The sequence below is a fragment of the Bactrocera oleae genome, chromosome 3, assembly GCF_042242935.1.
Source record: "Bactrocera oleae isolate idBacOlea1 chromosome 3, idBacOlea1, whole genome shotgun sequence".
Taxonomy (NCBI): Eukaryota; Metazoa; Arthropoda; class Insecta; order Diptera; family Tephritidae; genus Bactrocera; species Bactrocera oleae.
The window spans coordinates 6,629,125-6,650,219 of record NC_091537.1 but is presented as its reverse complement, the minus strand read 5'-3'; the positions used below and the strand labels follow the sequence as shown (position 1 = coordinate 6,650,219).

The following is a 21,095-nucleotide window of genomic DNA, read 5'->3' as shown; positions in this document are numbered from 1 at the left end:
TCGGTTTGTGGATTTTGTAGGAAATTGAATGCTCGTGTAAAAAGGTCTATTACGATTTTTTCGTAAACCTGACCTTTCAAAAGATATTAACGATTAATGTGTGACTATTTTAAAGAAATATTGTTTTTTTTTTCTTTTCAATTTTACAACGCATTGAAAAAAAAATTATTTTAAATTGCAAAGCTCATAGTCTTGTAGGAAATTTACTGCTCTACAAAAATTTGTCTATCAACCAATTTTTCAGAGTGCCAAAATCTAATTTTTTTTGACCTACCCTAATATACATGTGTACTTGTCATTCAACGCGTATGTACTTATTACGCTCGTCTGTGCAGCATTTCGCGCTATGCATATTTACAACTCAATTATTATGACAGTTTTGTCAACATGCGAGTACACAATTGGCGTCATGTCCAAATACCCAAAAGGCAATGCTGGCGGCCGCAGCGACGTCGTTGGCGTTGCCAATGTTAAGCTTCCCTTCAGTTTCTACATTATCAACCCACACACTTTGTTATTGTAAATATATGCTGTGCTATGCTATGTTTCCATTTCAGGGTGATTAATCTGCCTCTATTGTAATAAAAATTAAGTGGGTGAAAAGCCAATGAGTATAATATACATAGCATTTTAAAAAAAAATTTTGCGCTTTTTATCACAATTTGCCAGCTATGCGTACTATGCTAGTATTGTATATTCTTTAAAAGGAACTATGATAAGAAATAAATATGTTTCTCACAAAATAAATTATACAAATATTTCGAGAATTAAAGAATTTATTTTTATAATTTCTTTTAAAAAATTTCTTGTTTTTTGCGTGTGAACCACTCACAGCATTGAAAGTACTTTCTTATAGAAATAATTTTTGACATTAAAAAGAATGCATCACAAAAAAAGCGTACATTTTTATACCCTGGACAAGCTATGTTAGGTTTGCTAAGAAGTTTGTAACTCTTAGAACGTCGAAGACCCTATAAAGTATATAAATATATATATGATTATTAGCTGTCGAGCTGAGTCGGTTTAGCCATGTGCGTCTGTCTATCTGTGTATATGCGAACTAATCCCTCAGTTTTTAAGATATCGATTTGAAATTTTTCACACCTCTTTTTCTTACCAAAAAGCTTTGTCAGAACCGCTTTTTTATTTGACAAGATATCTTCACCAAATTTGACGTAGCCGAAGTTAACGTGTTTTATTTTTTTTTTTGGATAATTGTTTATTGCAACTGTTACCTAGAACCTGTGTAAGGTTGTCGACATATGGCACACAAGTGTCTGCTGGTATAGTTTTGATGAAAGCAACCAATCGGATACTGCTTAGAGAAGAGCCGGCAGCGCTCCGTTACAAGAATCATGCAAGCCTCATGGGGTAAATGACCTTCAGAAAACATATATAGACGAATACTTGTATAACTATATTTCTCTTCGAAATTTCTCTGCAACATCATTCTTCAAATTTGGGAACGGTTACACTATATACTCTAATAACCAAAAGATATATTTGTGATCCAGAAGTTTAGTATAGTTCCTTTTTCTATATAAACCATTGACGATAAAGAAATTTAAATTGCCTACTATTATTTCTTAACAGTTTGGACAAAGGTTTTTCGAAAACCCATCTATACTTTTGTCATTCACGCAAGTGCTATTCTTTCTTAAAATTTTCTCACGGTTAAAAATAAAAGAAAAAGGAATTATTTCTCATTTAATGGAAGATGGTTTGTAAGATAAATCATGATAAGAGAAGTGTTTGGGCCACGGCCGATATCGCCGAAAAGTTCGACTTCCAGTTTTCCTGATACATATAATATATTATATTAACGCTTCACGTTTAGTAGTGCTAACAGTATATTCTAGCAGCCATTCGACTCAGAAATGATAAAAATTCTAAAGCGGTCGATAAAAGCGCGTCTGACTCTCCTACTGATTTCGACCTTTGCATAAAGTGTAGTTCTTCCATTTAACATCTGTCTCATCATATTGTACTTTAATACTCTGCATTCAAGGTCTATGCACCTTGCCATTTAAATCCACTAAACTTGCTGTGAAGAACAGTAGAACGATAAATACTCTTACAGATACAGACACAAGTGTTGAATAATGTCGCAATAGTTAATGCAATTTAAGTCACTATTGACTTTGAAAGTATCACATGTTTATGTATATACATATGTACATACATATACAATATAGAAATAATCTGCTTTGTTGCCAATGTGACTCATGCACATCAATGCCGCTGGAGTCGAATATGGAGAGACTAGCAAAAGCAGGCGGGCATCCACATACATACATACACATATATGTATATATTCATACGACTTTGGACGCTTTGTGCATTTTTATGAACAAATGCATATGTGTGTGTGCATGCACATCTGCCACTGTCAAGTTGTCGTCAACTAGTCTGCGCTTGTGTTTGCCACAAAGGAACATTTGCGCGGATAAAGTAAACGTGAAACTAAATTAAATGTCAACAGTGGCAAAAAACAAAATTACAAGAAAAAAACCATGCAATGTTACATACAATCTATCAGTTGTGCGCATCATTGATGGACAGCAGTGCAGGGTCCGTCCATTAGCGATGGCCGTTGAAAAACAAACTCATGTTGGTCAATTGCTCTATAGCGCTTTGATTGGAACACACTCTAAATTGAGGAAATATCAAATCAAATTGTGAATTGCATTTGTTTACATAAAGCATGGGGTTTATCGGGGAAGGTAAATATCGAAGCAAAAAAATTTTACCTAGGCCGAAGCTATAATACCCTTCACAGGTGTATTTATTATATCAACTTTTTATGTATGTATATATATGAACCTATAACTACAGCTGAAAACGTAACCGACCAACGGGTTATATCGAATGGAAAACGTTTTGCTAGTTTTTTTTATCCCTTTTTTTTTAGTTGCGTGATGTAAGGGGTTATATACAGTTATAAGGATGAAAAATATTAATTTTTTTATAATAATTTAACTTTTTTATTTAACTATACTAAGACTTAGTAGTAGTAAAAATATTTATTTGGAAAAGAGCTGATCTCCGAGAGCTCCTCTCAAAAAAGACGTTTTGCGGTGACCACTATATCTCCGAACTGGATCATCTGAAATTAAAAAACCAAACAGATTTCGTTGAAGTAATGTTAAATATAGTAATTAATCAAAGGAATAAGCAAAATGAAATTTTTTTACAAAATGGCAGTTTCTCAAAAAAAAAAAACGATTTTTCATCGAAGTTTCGGCCTGAAATTGTTTATAAAACCAAAAATATTTAACGGAGAGAAAAAATCTTCGATTAATTACTAAACAATATATTTAAGAAGCTCGTGTTAAAATTTGAGACTAATCGGCTTAGCCGTTTTCGAGTAATATTGGTCACCGTCTTTGAAAACAGCATTCGGAGAAAAACGCGTTTTAAGTTTGGAATGCACTTTACATGGGATAAGAAATGTTTTAAAATTTGCGTATATATTCACCGGAACGATATGAAATTTTGTGTGTTATTCTTAAATATATGTACACTAAGAAAAAAAATCGATTTTTTTGAAAATTCTAACTGTATGTAACCCCATAAAGAGCACTTATGAAAACTCTACATTTCTAGATCAAAAAACGTTCTCTTTCGAAGCAAGTAAATAAGAAAGATGATAAAGAGTATGTTATAGAAAGATTCAGTATGGAGGTTAGGTTATGCTGGGTCCAGCCATGTGGGCCTAAAGTGTTTTGATTGGTGTAGCGGTATTTAATATAACGCAAATAATTTTGAAGAATACTGGCGGAAGGACCTTTCTGCATGAATATAAATCCGGTCCCATTCCCTTTCGTGCGCCCTATTGTCTTGGAAACGGAAAGTTAGTTACAGTAATATCCAATAAAAAGTTTTGAGGAATGCTGCTGCGATAACAGCCTTGATGTATTATGCACATTAGGCCCACGTCGGTTAAGTAGGCAGGACCGTCTTGGAAAATGGGAGATTCATTTCAGATATTCTTGGAAAGTTAATAAAATTTGAGTCTTCATTCTGTCCAAGCGGTGCCCATAGGCTTAGATGGTTTAGAAATTACTACTAAACTGAAGATCATACTTCAAAAGTACCAGCTTTTATTATCAGGGTTGCATCGGACGTCGGACTAATATTGAAGAACAAGCATTAACTGAAGTATAACGTTACTTTTTTTTACTTTTAAAATATACATATACATATGTACATATGTATAATAATAGGCATGTTTGAAAACTGACCAACGCTACGTATATTTTCTCAGACTTACACTTTCTACTACAGGCACACACGCACACATATTTTGTAACCAAATAAAAGTGAAACATACACAAATTTTATTGCAATAGCAATCAGTGTTTTGGCTGCCTCTGTCCCAATTTCCAAATGCCGTATTATTTTTAAACACACCTTCTACCGCATATACCAATATATACATATGTGTGTACGAATGCATGTTTGTGTTGATGTGTGTGTGTGTACCACATGCCATGAATAAAATACACGCAGGTTCAGCCAAATAGCCCGAATACAAATTTAGCGACGCTGCAAGTTATGAAGACACTTCTTACAGTCTACGCACATAGATTTGTGTATACACATGTACTACTTGTATGTACATATGTATGTATGTCGTAAATATGCCACTGTGCTGCCAACTTGCCCGCAATATGTTGCAATCGCAATGCGTAACGGTAGTGCTGTTGCTTTCTATTATTTTCAAATTTTTTTTGGTTGTTGTTGTTAGATTTTTTCTACTTTTTGTGTTGTTTTTTTTTAGCAATTCTGTTTGTAGAGTCAAAAACAGAAACAGCAGCAGAAAATTCTTCTAAAACTCTTATCTGTTTGCATTTCTTCACAGATTTCCTTAAAGAAAACTTCAAAGCTGTTTACCCATAAAAGTGCAACAAAATTTTATGGTTCACTGAAATAATTGCGGAAAGATTTCAACAGTAGTGTGGGTGTGCTGTTGCATTGCAATTGTTTTGATATCGAAATTCTTCTTCTTCTTCGCTTTTCTCGACGCTTTCAAGCTTAATTGTTTTCTTTCTTTCGCACCTTTTAAACAGAAACGAAAATTGCTGTAATTTTAATTGCCGATTTTTTATCGTCATCACCCATAAACTACCATTTATGTGGCATTGCAGCCGAAAACAGTGCAATCGGTGCATGCTTTCAATGAAAATCAGTTTAGTTTAGCGTAGTTGCGTTTTCCGGGTTTAACTGCACATAAAAATGTAATTTCACGCAATTAGCAGCTCCATTTCATTTTCAATTATGTAATTTTTTGTGTAATTGTCAAAATTCATTTTACAAAGTGGATTTATTCACGCACTAAATTAATAAAATTGCAATGAATTGTTTTATTGCTGAAAATGAGATTATTTTGAAATTGATGTGAAGTTGCTCAATTTTCCTAATACCCCAACCATTTATTAGAGTTTATAAAGAAAATATGATGGAGTTTCTGCGTCGCTTTTTGACCGTCGACGAAACATGGATCCATTGGTATACACCAAAGACCAAGCAATGGTCGACCTTTCCCAGTGAACCTAGACTTTACCGATCTAAAGGAGATTATATTGATAAATAAATCGTAATTTTTCAAAAATTTTGCCTTTACTTTTATAGGCTTCGGACCGTCGTCGTAGTTCTTTGTAACCCCCATTCCGATGTATTAGCGCCAATTCTCAATTGAATAAAATAAAATATTTTAAATGTTTATTACTTTACATATCTACAAGATTCATGCGTTCTTTTTATCACTTACAATGCAATTAAATCGCTGACCACCCAATTGACCTTTCTTTATTTAGCAACAATTGTCTCTTTCGCTTTGACAAGCACGTACCACTCACGTAGCATGGGTCAATTAGTTTCGAATTAGTTACAATTTCGTTTGCACGAATGTTGTGAGAACCTGCCTACAACAAGTTGACTCTTATCGTCGCCCCCTCTTCCTTGAGTGCCATCTCTAATTCAGTCATTCTCCACTTAAAACACAAACGCGTTGCAACATATTTTTCAAAACATATTTATACCGCGAATTTTATTATAGTTGTTTATAGTTGTTAGAGGACGACGGCACAACGGAGCCAGGCACTCAACCGCCTTCAACACAACGGCATCATTCTAAATTTAGGCGCAAGAGTAGGGCATTCTCGATGGGCTGTTGACTGCATTTGTTCTGCACGCTTGCTGTGCTCATTACAACAGCCCACACGTGAAGAATTCACAATTTCTTGCTTTTCTTTTAAATATTTTTTATTATATATGCATATACCTTACATACTCGTACATATGTATGTAGACTCTACGTATATATGTGAATATCTTTCCTGTAAATATAAAAATATCAAATGTAAGCATTGCTCTTGTAAACTCCAATAAAGCGCTCTTTCGTCAGCTACTCAGAATTATCCAGATTTATGACGTGTTTATCGATGTTTTCAGAAATTGAGTAAATCAAAATTTATTGGATTTTTTTGTGCTCCAAAGAAATTAACGTTTACAAAATAAAGCGTAATTTTTAAACAGATTGTGGTTGTTATATCAAAACTTCCTTTACATATTTATTCTTTCTTTAATAAGGTTAAGATTATTTGTATTACTTTTTTTTATGAAAATTAGAATATTAGAGTGGTCAAAGCGAACCACAAAAATTCTATATTTATTTAGTTTGACTGACCTTATGTCATTTCATAGTGAACTTCTCATCGGCAATATCGGTCTAAATAACGGCTTTGTTAATTTTAGGTTATTGATAATTCTGTTTCCAATTTCGGTTGAAAAGTGAGAGCAATTTCGTCATCAAAAGTGACACTCGGCACATGGAACGTGGAATCCAATGTAAAATTGCCACAACTAATAAAATTTATCTACGAAACACATACGGTTCTAAGTAACCGGAATAAACCCGGATATTTATTTGGTCAAGGTCGATTATTCCAATTCTAGAATACCCCAAAGTATTTATTGAATATTTGTAATCATCAAAGCAACAAAATATCCCTCATATCATTGTGGACTTTTATCACAAAGTTTTACATATCAAAAAGACTTACTGTAAATATATGTATACATAAAAATATTTTTTTTTATAATTTTTGTTTTATAAATATATATTACCAAGGGATAAAATCTTTCAAAAAGCGTTATTTAAAGAACTCTAGATATTTTTTACTCTCTTTTCCGACACGACACAACGGTTGGTATTCACACACTTAACTCACGTAGCTCCGACGGCCGCAAATCGCAGACCCTTTAATTTTTACTTAGCTTGACTGCACGTGTTCAGCGACAACGAAACGTCATTATTATTGCAACATTGCACGTTTTCTCTAGTTTCACTCGGGCACAGCAATTTGCAATTTATTATTGACTTTGCTTTGCAATTTTTTGCACAGTTCACCAACTAAGGAGGTCAATATAATTTTTTGCCTTCTTCTTTTTTTGCACCCACCCGAACTACACAAACATACATACAGACTTAGATACACTGTTGTGAAGGCAACAATTTCTGGTTTTCTCTTTTGTTTTTGCAAATTTGCAATTGCTTAAACATTCTTCTGAGTGGTGCTTTCGTCATAGCTTCGTCTATGCTAGTTGGCCCATTGTAGCTTAATAGCATACCTTAGAGTTTTTGAGCGATATTCTTTTCGCGTTTTTTTTTTTCTTGTTGTTTAAGGTTTCCGTTTCGCTTCATTTTTTGGTGCAAAGTAATTGTTTTTATTGTTTTTGCTGTATTCATCATTTGTTTATACATTCATGCGTTGTTGTTTTCTTTGTTCTTGATTTTTACTGGCCAGTAGTAGTCACTTGTGCCCACAGCGTGTCATCACTTCGGCACTTTAGTACTTATTCGATTTGTTCTTATTGTTGTTACATTACGGTGGCACCATACAGTGTGTCCATAATTACCGGCCGTCTAATGTGTTGCAATGAACTTTTGATGACTTTAGCGGCACTACGAATGCAGGTTAATGACTAACACTGTTTTTACAAATACACACATACATACTTGTACATATTTATGTGCTTGTGTTTATACACTTTGGGCGTATACCATTTGCGCATACTGTAGCTGACCGCTTAAATACCGTTGAGCTTTCGTTAATCCAGCTTATACATAGATACCATATCTATGTAGTCGGTTTGTTAAGCTTGAGCCCTATGCGTGTACTTGAACCTATTTTTCATTATTATACGCTGTTTTTTTTATTTCCTACAAATTCGTTAATGTGCAAATAAATCGAAATTAATGTGTTTAAAATGGTTCAAATACTTGTGTTGTAGATCATTTATTTCGATTTTTTTTGTTAATTGAGGGAAGTAAGCTTTAACAGCTCACGGCTAATTTTTGTTAATTAGCAGCATTTTGCTTCATGTTTAAATCGTGTTGCATTAAATCCGATAATTACAATTAAATTGCCCAATTACTGTGCGATCAGAAGCCGGAAAATGTTTTAAATTTGTTTCAGATCGAGCTTATGGGTTATTCTATTTTATATTTGCATAGAAATAGGTGTATTTGTATCTTCGAAGATCGATGGTTCTAAAATTCTAGGCGGATTACTGCTATTTTTTTTTAAACTGCCTGGATGCGGAGGATATTCGAATCCCAATCCATGCAATTTTACTCCAAATCACTTTCATTATCGTTTTTCTACGATTTCGTACATCAAACGTTCCAATAACGCTATACAATTAAAATTCAGTTTTGCTGGCGCATTCTAAAATTTAGTTGCCATAACTTTGCTAGTGCGCTATTGCGTTTTTTCGTTCTTTTGATTTGGTTGATTGGATGCAACCCACTGGCTTGACTGTCGTTTGAACTCCAGCGCCATTTTTATCCAATTAGTCACATATTGACATATTATTTTTTTCGATTGAACAGCTCCAAATATTGAAAGCACTGTTGCTCAAGACCTACTAACCTCCTCTTCAAATGTTTTACAAGCACCACCGCTGCTCAACATACAATATAAAGCATAGTGTGTTCCTCACGATTTTCTAAATGCAAAACTTCGTCAAAATCAAGGATGCACTCTGTGCGGTAGCATTTATTTAAAGTCATGATTAGCAGAGTTGAGCTTTACTTGTCTGTTGTAACTACACGAACTAGTCTCTCAGTTTTTGAGATATCGATCTGAAGTTTTCATACGTTTCTTTCTCACAAAAAAGCTGCTAATTTGTTAGACCCGCCGATATCGGACCACTATAGCATATAGCTACCATACAAACTGAACATTCAAACTCAAGTCCTTATATGGAAAACTTTTTTATTTGACAAGTCATCTACATGGCAACGCTACAATCTCCGTAAAAAATTGTTTGGATCGAACCAATATAGTACAATATATAGCTGCCATGCAAACTGATCGATCATAATCACTTCGTTATATCGAAAGTGGTTTTATCCGACATGATATCTTCACGCAATTTAGCATAGATTTTTGTCCAAAAGATCATTTAAGTAACTATAATCCGCCCATCTATCGGACACCTTCAAGATGGATGCGAAACATTGACCAGTTATGTATTCAGATTTAGTTATACGACTACATATAGTTGCTATAAGAAATGCCTTTGTGTATATTATTATAGCTACGGTGCAGCTGAAGTTAATTATTTATTTTTTTGTTTCGATTATTATATTCCAAAATTTAGTAAAAAAAACTATTCTGCCTGTGATTTCTATCTCTTTTCTAATATTTATTTGCTTTTTATATTAAAAAGAATGGCACACAAATTTGTAACACAAAATGTCGGCAATGAAAACAGTTTCTCAAAGCAATTACCGGCATTTCTACTTATTAACAAACAAGGTAGCTTAAAAAAATATTATGAAATACCTTTGCTTGCATTTTGTAATTCACATTTCCTTTCCATATCGCGTGTTCTCTAATTACTCGCCTTTACTTTATTTACATCTTCATTTTTGTATTATTTAATAGTATTTTTTCTCAATTTTCCACACGCTATTTTTTATTTTCTTCTATTTTGTGCCACTTAGATATATATGTATATATACATACATACTCGTACATACACACATGTAGTTTGGCCAGTACACGCAATGTTTACTTTATAGCCACTTTCACTCTCATTTGCTGCAAGTCACAATGATCAAATATCAATACGAGTGGAGAGAATGCACACTGATTGGAGTCGGCCGAGCAAACCAACTCGGCTGACTAGAAAATCGGTGTTTTTAATGATTGTTGACACATGCTGGTGACGATGACGTACCTGTTGTTTTGGTTTGTGTTTTCAGTTTCGTTTTCATTTTTTTTTTTTTTTTGACAATTCCGTTTGCGTTTTCATTAATGGCAATTAAATAACGATTGTGTGAAGATGTCGCAGCAGACGCCGAGCACCAAATGTTACCTTCGAAATAATTGAATAATTATAAATATTGTGTTTGTTTCTTTCTATGTGTGTGCTGCATTTTGTTTGTGGGCGACTGGACAACTGTCACAATTAATTATTATGATTTGCAGATATTGTTACTTGTCACATTAAAAATTTGTTTATAATGATTGATTTTCAAAAAAATAGCATTAACAACAATAATAATAAATGATATTTAAAAAAATAGCAATAACAAAAACAAAAATGCGGTGAAACTCATTTAACTGGCGATTGGGTGCGTGCGTCGTAGTCAGGAGTCTACCATCCTCTTCGCCTCTACTTACACCAGCTAATTTCTCAAATGACTATTTAGTCAAATTACCTTTTGGTTATTTTAGTATTTAATTTTTTATTTATTTTTTTTTGCATATGTTTCACTTTTCCTGTTAATTGCATGCTGAAGATGTGCACCTGAAATTCATTGGAAACTGAAATCGAAAGCGTCTGCGTCCAGCTAGCCAATCATGCGATCTATGCAAGCTGGTTTCGGCTAAAGACTAGTAGCCACTTGTATATATGTACATATGTACACACGTATTATATATATATATTGTATATGTATGTATATTGTCTGCTAAATTGCGTGAGCTCTACAGTTTATTACGTTAGCATGCACTTATTTGTATATAACCGCAAGCATACACATGCACACACTTGCATAGTCGCTGGCAAGTGGCGGGTGGTAAGCATGCGCGCTGTATTTATTTTATTACAACATGGCTGCAACACAAATGGCCAAGTCTACTTCCGATGTGCGAGTCACAACCATTGACCGTGGCCTTTAAAACTTAAATATACATTTGTGTGTGTGTGTGTGTTGGCACATGTATTGCAAAATTGTTAAATTGCAATTCCTTTTTTTCAGTTTCAACTGGTTTTTCCTGCTTTCGTGCACACATCTACATATGTACATATTTTTGCATTGTATGCATATCGTCTTTTTTACGAGGGTGGGCTTTGTAATAATAAGCCAAGAAAGTAAAAAATATCGAAAAGTGGCCAATGCAATAAAATGTTTGTCTCTTCCGTACAACTGATGATATATTTTATAAATACTTTTTTCATGTATAAAATATTTTTCAGTTGCTGATAAGCAAATTTCAGAATTTTTCCTTAAAGTGATTAGAGATTTGTTTGCAATACCAATTCGTGCTTATTTATACCCGGATAAAATTCCATCTTTGCTTAGATTACCTAGGAGGACCTCCATATGTACTTACACCAAACAATTCGAGTTAGATATCAAACGATATTTATTTACGAACGATTATATCTTGCCCCCCTAAACCGTTTTCTGAACTCAACTAACAACGTTCAGGGAGTAGTGCCGAGTACCAATAGTGCCTTAAAAGCTTAGAAAAGAAAAGTTTAAGGAGGGGAGGCAAAGGCCTGCAAATACTGTTGTTATGATATCAGAAAGTATTTTCTGGTAAAAAATGCGACCATTCCGGTTACGTAGACCCCACTGTCCTGTTAACAAAACAGCAAAGATCTTCACAGATGATATTTTCCCTGTTATCACGACTTCCAAAACTTTCCAAAAAAATATATGCGAAAAGTAGAAAGCTTAAAGATGTATAGATCCGATGCTTCTGGAGTCGAATCTTTAGCAAATACTCAATACTGCTCGTTAAAAGCGATCAAGGATGAACTGAGCTGACTTTTTAAGAAGAAATCTACAACTAATCGCATATATAATACATAACCTAGAAGAAAATATAAGACTAGGGATCAACTTTTCTCAAAACATAAATTCTACTCATCTTTGTTATAAAAAATGTAGCACGATCATTCGACACCTTCTCGCTTATGGGTCCCACAATATTAGTCGGATCTCCTGATAGACATTGGCGTATCTCTTGAAAGGTATTGTTATTAACGCTTTGAAAATTATTCTTCCACTAGCGCCGGGGAACTTTTACTTACTTTTGCTTTAGACAGTTTAATAAATCAAACGTTTAAAGGAGAGAATTTCATAAAAAAAGTTTGAAAGTGAAATGCTATGAACGCCTTACCACTGCCACTCATCTGGCCCCTTTGAGCTCTTATCTCTTGTTCGAAATTGTACATATAAAAGAGGAACAAACATATCCAGTTTAATTTTACATAAGGGAGTATGTGTTGACCTTATTAAAATGATAGTAAGCGCTCGCTATTTTATTTATTTATTTTTTTATTTATGTTTCATGCCAGTAATTTGTTCGATTCGCAACTCTGCAAGGCTTAGCGACGTGGGCAGCAATTATTTGCTAAACTACAAGTTGCCACTTTTGCGGTATTTCATATACTTACCCCAAGCCTATATATAATATTTCAGCCCACCCTCGGATTGAATATTTTTTTTATCTGCTTTTATGTAGCAATATTGCTTTGAATAATGTCTGGCTGCGAGCGAACATATCCTTATGGCACTTTGGCGCGTGTGTGCTCCCTTGCTGGTTGCAGATGCTGCATGTCTAGTTATTTTTAAGTCGAGCATGAACCTGTTTATTGCATATTTTTTTCTTTTGCTGTGTCTTTTGCACCAAACCTGCTTGCGGCCGCTGCGAGTGTGTGCTATTGATTCTGCGTCTGCAGCTTGGCTTGTGTGGCAGCAAACACGCCTGCGCATCTTCACTTTTTTGCAGTTGCCTATGGCATTGCGCATTATCACAGCGTCTTTTTTGTGCAAATTGTACTTATTTTTGTTGTTGTTTTTATTATAGGTTTGCTTTTTTGCATTTATTTGATTGCATGCATTGTAAAAATCTTTGTATGTGTGTGCGTGTAAAATATACATAGCTTTTTCATTTTTATTTTAATTTTGTTGATTTTATTTTAATTTTCTCATACGCATAAGCAGAATATGCAAAAATTCCAGTTTTTATGGCCTCGTGCTATGTCTGCCGCACATATTTACTTTTATTATAAAAAAAACATGCCTATAAAGTTCATTTGATTTTCCCCCCATTTGTAATTTTTATGTTTTTGTTGTGATTTTTTCTAACCAACAACAACATATACGAGTATGCGTCTAATGTTTTCCTATATTACATAAATTTTCATAACATTTTTTTTTAAGTTTTCTATAAAGTTTTCCTTCCTCTGTGGGCAATTATATAAGCTTGGTTAATGGTTCGTTAAAGGAAATAAGCTTTATGAAACGACTCAGGTTTTTTGCTGTACATTATATGCATGATTGTGTACATATTATAAATATTTATGTTCATAAAAACATAGTTATTTAGATACCCGTCAACCGACAACTTTTGAAAATCCTTTTAATAGACAGTCTATGATCTTTTCGTTAATGACATCATCCGGAAGGCTCTATGGAGACACCCTATTTGATAGCAAGTACTTTATGCGCTGAGAATCGTACCTATAGCTTACTTCATTCAGTTCAGTTAACAACTAATATACAACAAAAAATATATATTTGCTCTACGTATGAATACTACCGGACAGTACCAGAGCCTCAAATATATTTACTAATCTTCTTCAGAGATTTAGAATCTCATCAATCCAGCTTGTTTTGAAAATAATTCAACTTGAAATACTTTTACGGAGATTTTCTGTAAAATATTTTGAAAGAATCTTATACATATTACTGAAATTGTCGAAACATTTAATAGAATTCAATCCATCATTTTCGGAACACACTTGGACAATTAAAATGTGGTTCATATAGTTTTTATTTATCATAAGTAAATTTGGTAGACCTTCGCTGTTAGAAATGTTGATATCTCCGCGGTATAAAAATATTCACTTTACATTTAAAAACATTGAAAAAATTGCCAGAAACAAACACTTTTCTCAACAAAACTCTTAAGTCTGAGAATCAGAAAACCCTCGTGATCGTTGAGAAACAAATAAATGTGCTGATAGTATCAGTTTGATACAAAGCTTGGATCACTACCATTTTTTGTTGTTTTTACGCTGAACAGCGTATATGTATTAAGTTTGCCACGAAGTTTGTAACACCCAGAAGAAAACGTCGGAGACCTTATAAAATATATACATGTGTAATGGATAAGCAGAGTCCATGACCCTCTGTCTGTATATATACGAAATAGTTCCGCAGTTTTTGAGATAACGATCTGAATTTTGCACACGTTCGCTTCTCCTCAAGAAGTTGCTCAATATATATATAGCATATAGCTGCCATACAAACTGAACGATCAGAATCAAGCGCTTACATGAAAAACTTTTTCATTTGCCGAGATATCTTTACGAAATCTGGCATGGGTTATTGTCTAAGACGTTGGTGCGTTCTTTGAAGAAATTGTTCAGTTCGGAGCATATAGCTGCCATACAAACTGTATGATCAGAATCAAGTTATTGTAAGGAACCTTTTGTGATGTGTATTATAGCTGCGGTGCAACCGAAGTTTACTTTTTTCTTGTTTTACTTTGAAAAAGTTACTCGAAACATCATGATGCTCAATATTCAGTGAGATAATACTCGGAAACGATTTATGATATTTCTAAATTGAGGATTGGTCTTAAACTCTATGATTTTTTAAGAAGTCGTGATCGTTATTATCGAATATTAACAGACCTTTCGCTCCTATTATTTGATCATCTCAAATTGACGAATTGACTTTGTTGGATGAATTATTTGATGCCATGACGAACATACGCAATCTCTCCAATCATATTAGTACTGCATCAGCTGTTTTACATATTTGCTAGCTTGTCTGTCTTCTCATTGCCTGCAAACTGATACACATAAAAGTTGGACGCGGTATTAGAAAATGTTCTCTGTACACTGATTTATCACACATGTCTTTATAGAAAACCTTTGCTTCATCATCATCATAATCACAACTAAATCTTTTAAGGGGTGTCTTCCAATTTTAATTAAGTCATTTCAATTTAATACACAACAACATGACTAAGTGCAACTGGAGACTTTCGCCAAATAGCTTCAAATTCAAATTTCACTATGACAAATTTCACGCTTTAATAGGCTCGATAGGCGCACCATTGTCGATAATAAAATTTTTTTTTGCTAATATCTATGTGTATAATTATATAAATGTGCAATGAAAAGTCAAATAAATAAAATGCAACTGTACCTTAACTGCGGTTACTCAACCATTCACAATATAAAACCACGAAATAATAATATTTACAATTGTAGCATACATACAAGTACATGCATATATGTAGGTATACATAATTATAGTTAGTACTGTATATGGCATATTTATGTAGTAAGTTATAGATATACATATATACATCATATATGCAAGTCTATTTCGCCTTTCTCCCGTCAACTTTATGCAACGATTGCAATTTGACTGCTTCTGTGTATGGGTTCGTATGTATGTATGTGTGTTCAATTAGCGTTTAATCAAACGAAAAATTGGCTGACTTTTTTGGTTACTTGATGGCACTAATTTGCTGCAATTTTATTTTGTTTTGGCAAATAACTGTAATTGATATAAGTACAAAAAGAGAAGATTGCCATAATTGTTCCTTTGCCAATTTATAGAAATTTATATTTATGGGAGAGGTTCGCAACACCCAGAAGGAAACGTCGGTAACTCTATAAAATATATATCTAAATGATCGGCGTGACGAGCTGAGTCGAATTAGCTATGTCCGCCTGTCTGTATATACATGAACTAGTCCTTCAGTTTTTGAGATATCGATATAAAATTTCGCACACGTTCGTTTTTCCCCGAGAAGCTGCTCATTTGTCGGAACAGCCGATATCGCACCATTATAGCATATAGCTGCCATACAAACTGAACGAACGGAATCAAGTGCTTGTATGGAAAACTTTTTCATTTGACGAGATATCACGAAATTTGGCATGGCTTATTATCTAAGGCAATAATGAAATCTTGCAAAGAATTGTTCAGATCGGATCACTATAGCACATAGCTGCCATACAAACTGAGCGTTCAACCAAAGTTAACGTTTTTTCTTGTTTTTATTTCACTTGTACTTTTTTATATTTTTTGTACCTTATGTATGCATATACAGGGTGTTGTAGCTGCGTAGAAAACTTAACTCAAATAATATTGAGGAAAACTGTCGAGTTAACAATATTCTTCGTTGTATATATATCCGAGTTCGCTCCTTTTTCGAAGACAAGAGGGTTATACCTAAAACTCTGCGTCATCTTTCATGTCGGTATGCGTTCTTTTAATTTATTTAGACAATTTTTTGAAGACAACAATCAAGTGCACGGCTTTATTGGCCACTGCAACTTGAGCACTTCTGGCTGCGTTATTTTTTCGATCATCTCGGCTGGTATGAGAATGATTTTAGCATAAAAATTTGCCTTGAGCTCGTCAATGATCCAAAGACGGCTGGCGTACTTTTCAAATAAACCCACGAAAGAACTCAGAGATAGGCAGATGCAGATCTAGAGCGTCAATCAATACAATTCGTTCTTGATCTCAAACGTCCGTGCAGTTCTTGCTGTAGAAAGTGATTAGTTTGATTTGCAATATGACTTTAAAAGTCATCTTGTTGAAAACAGTAATGCCCAAGATATGGCTCAAGCATTTGCGGGCAAACAAAATGTGCCAAAATTCACCAGTCTCGGCTTATACCGACCGTTTCGTTAAAAAAAATATGGACCAATCATTATTTTAGTTCCCAAAAGGCCACTTTTTGTTAGCCCAATGCCAAAACATATCTCAACAACTCAATCGGTTAAGAAAGTTCTATATTTAATTGTCAACATAAAAGATGACACGCCCTGTATATTTTTTAGACAGTTTGCAATAGAGTATAACAGGTTCCACCCGAAATAAAATCTGCCTTATATATTTATTTATTGTTTTTATATAGTCTAATATTTTAGAGTATGTAAATCAACAATTTTCAAATATTAATTCCGACATCTTTATTATCCAACTACTTCCAGATATGACGTTGGTCATGACGGCTATTTGGATCTGACCGAATTGAAATTCATGATGGAAAAATTAGGCGCACCACAAACCCACTTGGGTCTCAAGCAAATGATCGCCGAAGTCGATGAGGATCACGATGGTAAAATTTCGTTTCGCGAATTCTTATTGATCTACCGCAAGGCACAAGCCGGTGAGCTCGACAACGATTCCGGACTCAATCAATTGGCGCGTCTCACCGAAATCAATGTCGAGGAGGTTGGCGTAACAGGCGCGAAAAATTTCTTCGAAGCCAAAATCGAACAACAACTGCGCTCGAATAAGTTCCACGATGAGATCCGACAAGAGCAGGAGGAGCGACGTCGCGAGGAAGAGGAACGTGCCAATAGACGTTTACAATTCCAACAGCGTGCAGCGATCTTCCAGTAAAAACGATCGCCATTGCTTTACGCTGTATGTGGAGCGGGTAGCGTAAGGGGGGAACAATTGGGATACTTTTACGATTTATCGTCATCATCAACACTTTGTAGCTTTTAAGAAAATGATCATTTGGAAGCATCAGCGCAATGTACTGATTGGTTAGATAGATGTTTTAGCGGGACAGTAGTAGTCAGTAGTCAGTACCAGAAGAAGAAGAAGTAGAAGAAGAAGAAGGGGAGTTTGAACCACTCACACACATCGCATATCGCATAAATATTTGATAAGTTACACACACAACTACAACTACAACTAAATATGAAGCATTTTATGTGCAGCAAGCTTACAACTGCGCCAGCAAATCATAGAGACAAAAACAACTGAACAAAAGTTAATATAAACATATATATAGTACTAAAGTGCATAAATACTTTGAACTTAACAAGTATTGATACCAAATCACTTGTGCGCTTACACATACATATGTATATGAAGAGCGCCAATTTTAATTTTAGTTCGCTTTAAGTCTTTGCGCGAATCTTAATTGCTTTGCTTGAGTGTGAGGTGTCAAGCTAAAAAGTGTACTTTATTTTACTTTATTTTTTTTAGAGTTTACATTTTTGAAAAATTTTCGACTAAATTCCATTTTTGAATTGCAAAAACAAAAAAAAAACGTTTTAAAAGTTGAAATTTTTTTTAATTGCTAAATTTTTGGGAAATTTTTTTGACACTTTCACCTATGTATATATATTTTTTAATTAATTCAAAATTTAAGTGTTTATTGAAATATTTAAAACATTTTATTTAAAATTTTTAAATTTTAATTAAAAACGTTTTAAAATATTTTGCTTAAAATTATTTCAAATTTATTTGACAAATATTTTAAAAGTTTTTACCTTATACGCATGAAGTTTTTTTTTTTAAAGATTTTAATAATTGAAAATTCTAATTTCAAGTTTTAAAATTCGTAATAATTTTTTTAGTGGAGAGAAATTTGGTACGCGGGGAGAATATAAGACGCGGGTCACCTGATCTATCAATTTATTGAAATTTTTTTACATTATGAGTTGTTGCAACGCACCGGTCCTCTCGAGAGCTCCGGGCGCCTGAGGAATTATCACCGATGTTCTCTCTCTCTCTTGTTCACTGCTAAGACTTGTTTAAGCTTTTATGCAAATTTTTAATAATTTTTGTGCTTGAAAACTTTTTAAAGTAATTTGTTTAAATTGTAATTTAAATTTACTGTTTGTTTTTTTAATTTTAAGTATATAATTTTTTTTTTGATTTTATTGAAAATTTTAATATTTTAACTATTTTTTCAACTATATACTTTTTATTTTTTTGGTATTAAAGTCTTGTTAAAAGTTTCATTTCCTTTTTTTTTTGTGTGAACAATTGCAAAATTTTTTCATTTATTTTTTTTAAATGCAAATTTTGATTAATATAACTATTTTTGAGTTTTTTTTTCTTGTTTGATGTAATTAATTCAAATACTAATTTTTTAATTTTGTTTATTTGTAGTTATCTAAAAAATTATTTGTTTCGAGAGCAATCTTCGCGGTATTGAGAAAACAATATATTTTTAAAATGCACTCTTATAATTTCTCCAAACACTTCAGCAAAGCAATTGACAATCGTGCAAACCGCTTTTTATACGGAACGTGAATTACTTGTAAAAAAGAATATTTTTTGCGTTTGTTTGTGTTTTTGTTTCTTAATATGAAGCAAAATCTCAAAATCTATTTTTTTTGTTTGCATTGCTTAGCACATTTTTATCCTTATACGTTTCAATATTATTTGTTTTTAATAAAGAAAAAATTTCTTATAAAAAAATAATCAATACTGCAGCATTGTTGTTGTATTTTGTAGCCGTTTAGTGTAAGCATTTAGTTGTATGTACTTGTCAAGCAATAATACGCACTATAAACAATATAAACTCTACAGTAATTATAACCGTATATCGTACAATTAACGACCTACATACATACATACATAGCTATGCACTTTTAAAACTAAAAAACATTATTTATTAAATTTCTTTAATTCTAATTTTGCCACGTTTGGGTTTTTGCAATATTTTACCTTTTTTTGATGTAGAGTTTTTTATTTTTGTTCTTTTTTTAATAGATGTATATGTATGTATTTTTAGTGCCATTTTTCGTTCGATATTTGTGTTTTTTAACTCAATTTTATTTTTACGATTATTATTATTTTTTTTGAGCGCTAGAAAAAAACTTTTATAAATAATAACCTAAAAATTGTACAACACTAGTGTGTTTTGAGAAAAAAAAATTAAGTAAATATATAATTTGCACCATCAATATTAAAAAAAATATATTTAAAACAAATATTTTAGCTCAGGAGTTTGAAAAAACTAGATATTATAAATTAAATATTTTTTCCAAAAAGTTTTATTTCCTCATAAGTTGCACACACACACAGCTCGCAATGCCTAGAAACTACAAACATATTTTAATGGTTTTTATTATTTTATGCACAATTATTAGTTTGCATTGCATTTAAAAGAAATATTTTTTAGTTTTAAGTTTTATATTTTTAAATAATTAAAAAAATGTAAATTTCTTAACATTTATAAATACATATGTTAAGTGCTATAACTATGTTAAAATAACCACCAAGCTTAATATTATATATAATAAGTATGTCTGTATATTTACAATAATTATTTCAAGTGTATGCTACCAGCAGTAAAAAGAAAATAATTCAATATTATAAAATAATGAAAATCTTCAATAAAAATAAAAAATATATATGTATCTATTTGAATGTGTATGGAAATTTCTACTTTATTTATTTATTTGGCTGGGTACTAAAGGCAGCTTTTTAATTAAAAAAATTGTAATAATTAAAAAAAAAAATAATTTCAAAAAATTACATCTAAAAAAATTATTAATAAAACCAATAAAAATTTTTTTTTTTAAATAAACAAATAATTTTAAAAAAAATATATATAAAAAAAATAATTTAAAATTAATTTAAAAACATTTTTTTATTAATTAAAAACTATTATAAATATTTTATAATTAAAAGTTATTTTAATTTTTTTTTTAATTTACAATTTTTGTACTTTTTTTTTTAATCAAATATTATTATAAATATTATATAATTAAGACTTATTTAAATTTTTTTTCAATTTACAATTATTTTTAATTAAAAAATATAAATAATATTGGAAAAAACGTTAAATTACGCCAATCCCCCTGAATTGCAGTGCATTTCGCATAACAACTCACGCACACACGAAAACTCCACCACACACGTGAAAATTGCAGAAACACAAAATTCTAAAGTTGAATTGTAAGTGTCGCTGAAACACCAGGCGCGCACAAGTGCACAGCAGGTGGCTGCCAAAATGCCGCACACACACATGTACACACCAAACTCACGC

General features: G+C 32.6%; 1 protein-coding gene across 1 annotated transcript in view; it reads left to right on the top strand.

Moving 5' to 3' along the window:
* The window catches only part of Swip-1 (EF-hand domain-containing protein D2 homolog Swip-1), a 38,712-nt gene extending 18,235 nt beyond the window's left edge, over nucleotides 1-20,477 (top strand). The window contains exon 2 of the mRNA XM_014231851.3: nucleotides 17,284-20,477. Within this exon, the coding sequence (XP_014087326.1) occupies nucleotides 17,284-17,698 (415 nt within the window). The 3' untranslated portion in view covers nucleotides 17,699-20,477. The remainder of the gene's footprint in view (nucleotides 1-17,283) is intronic.
* Nucleotides 20,478-21,095: the final 618 nt, after the last annotated feature.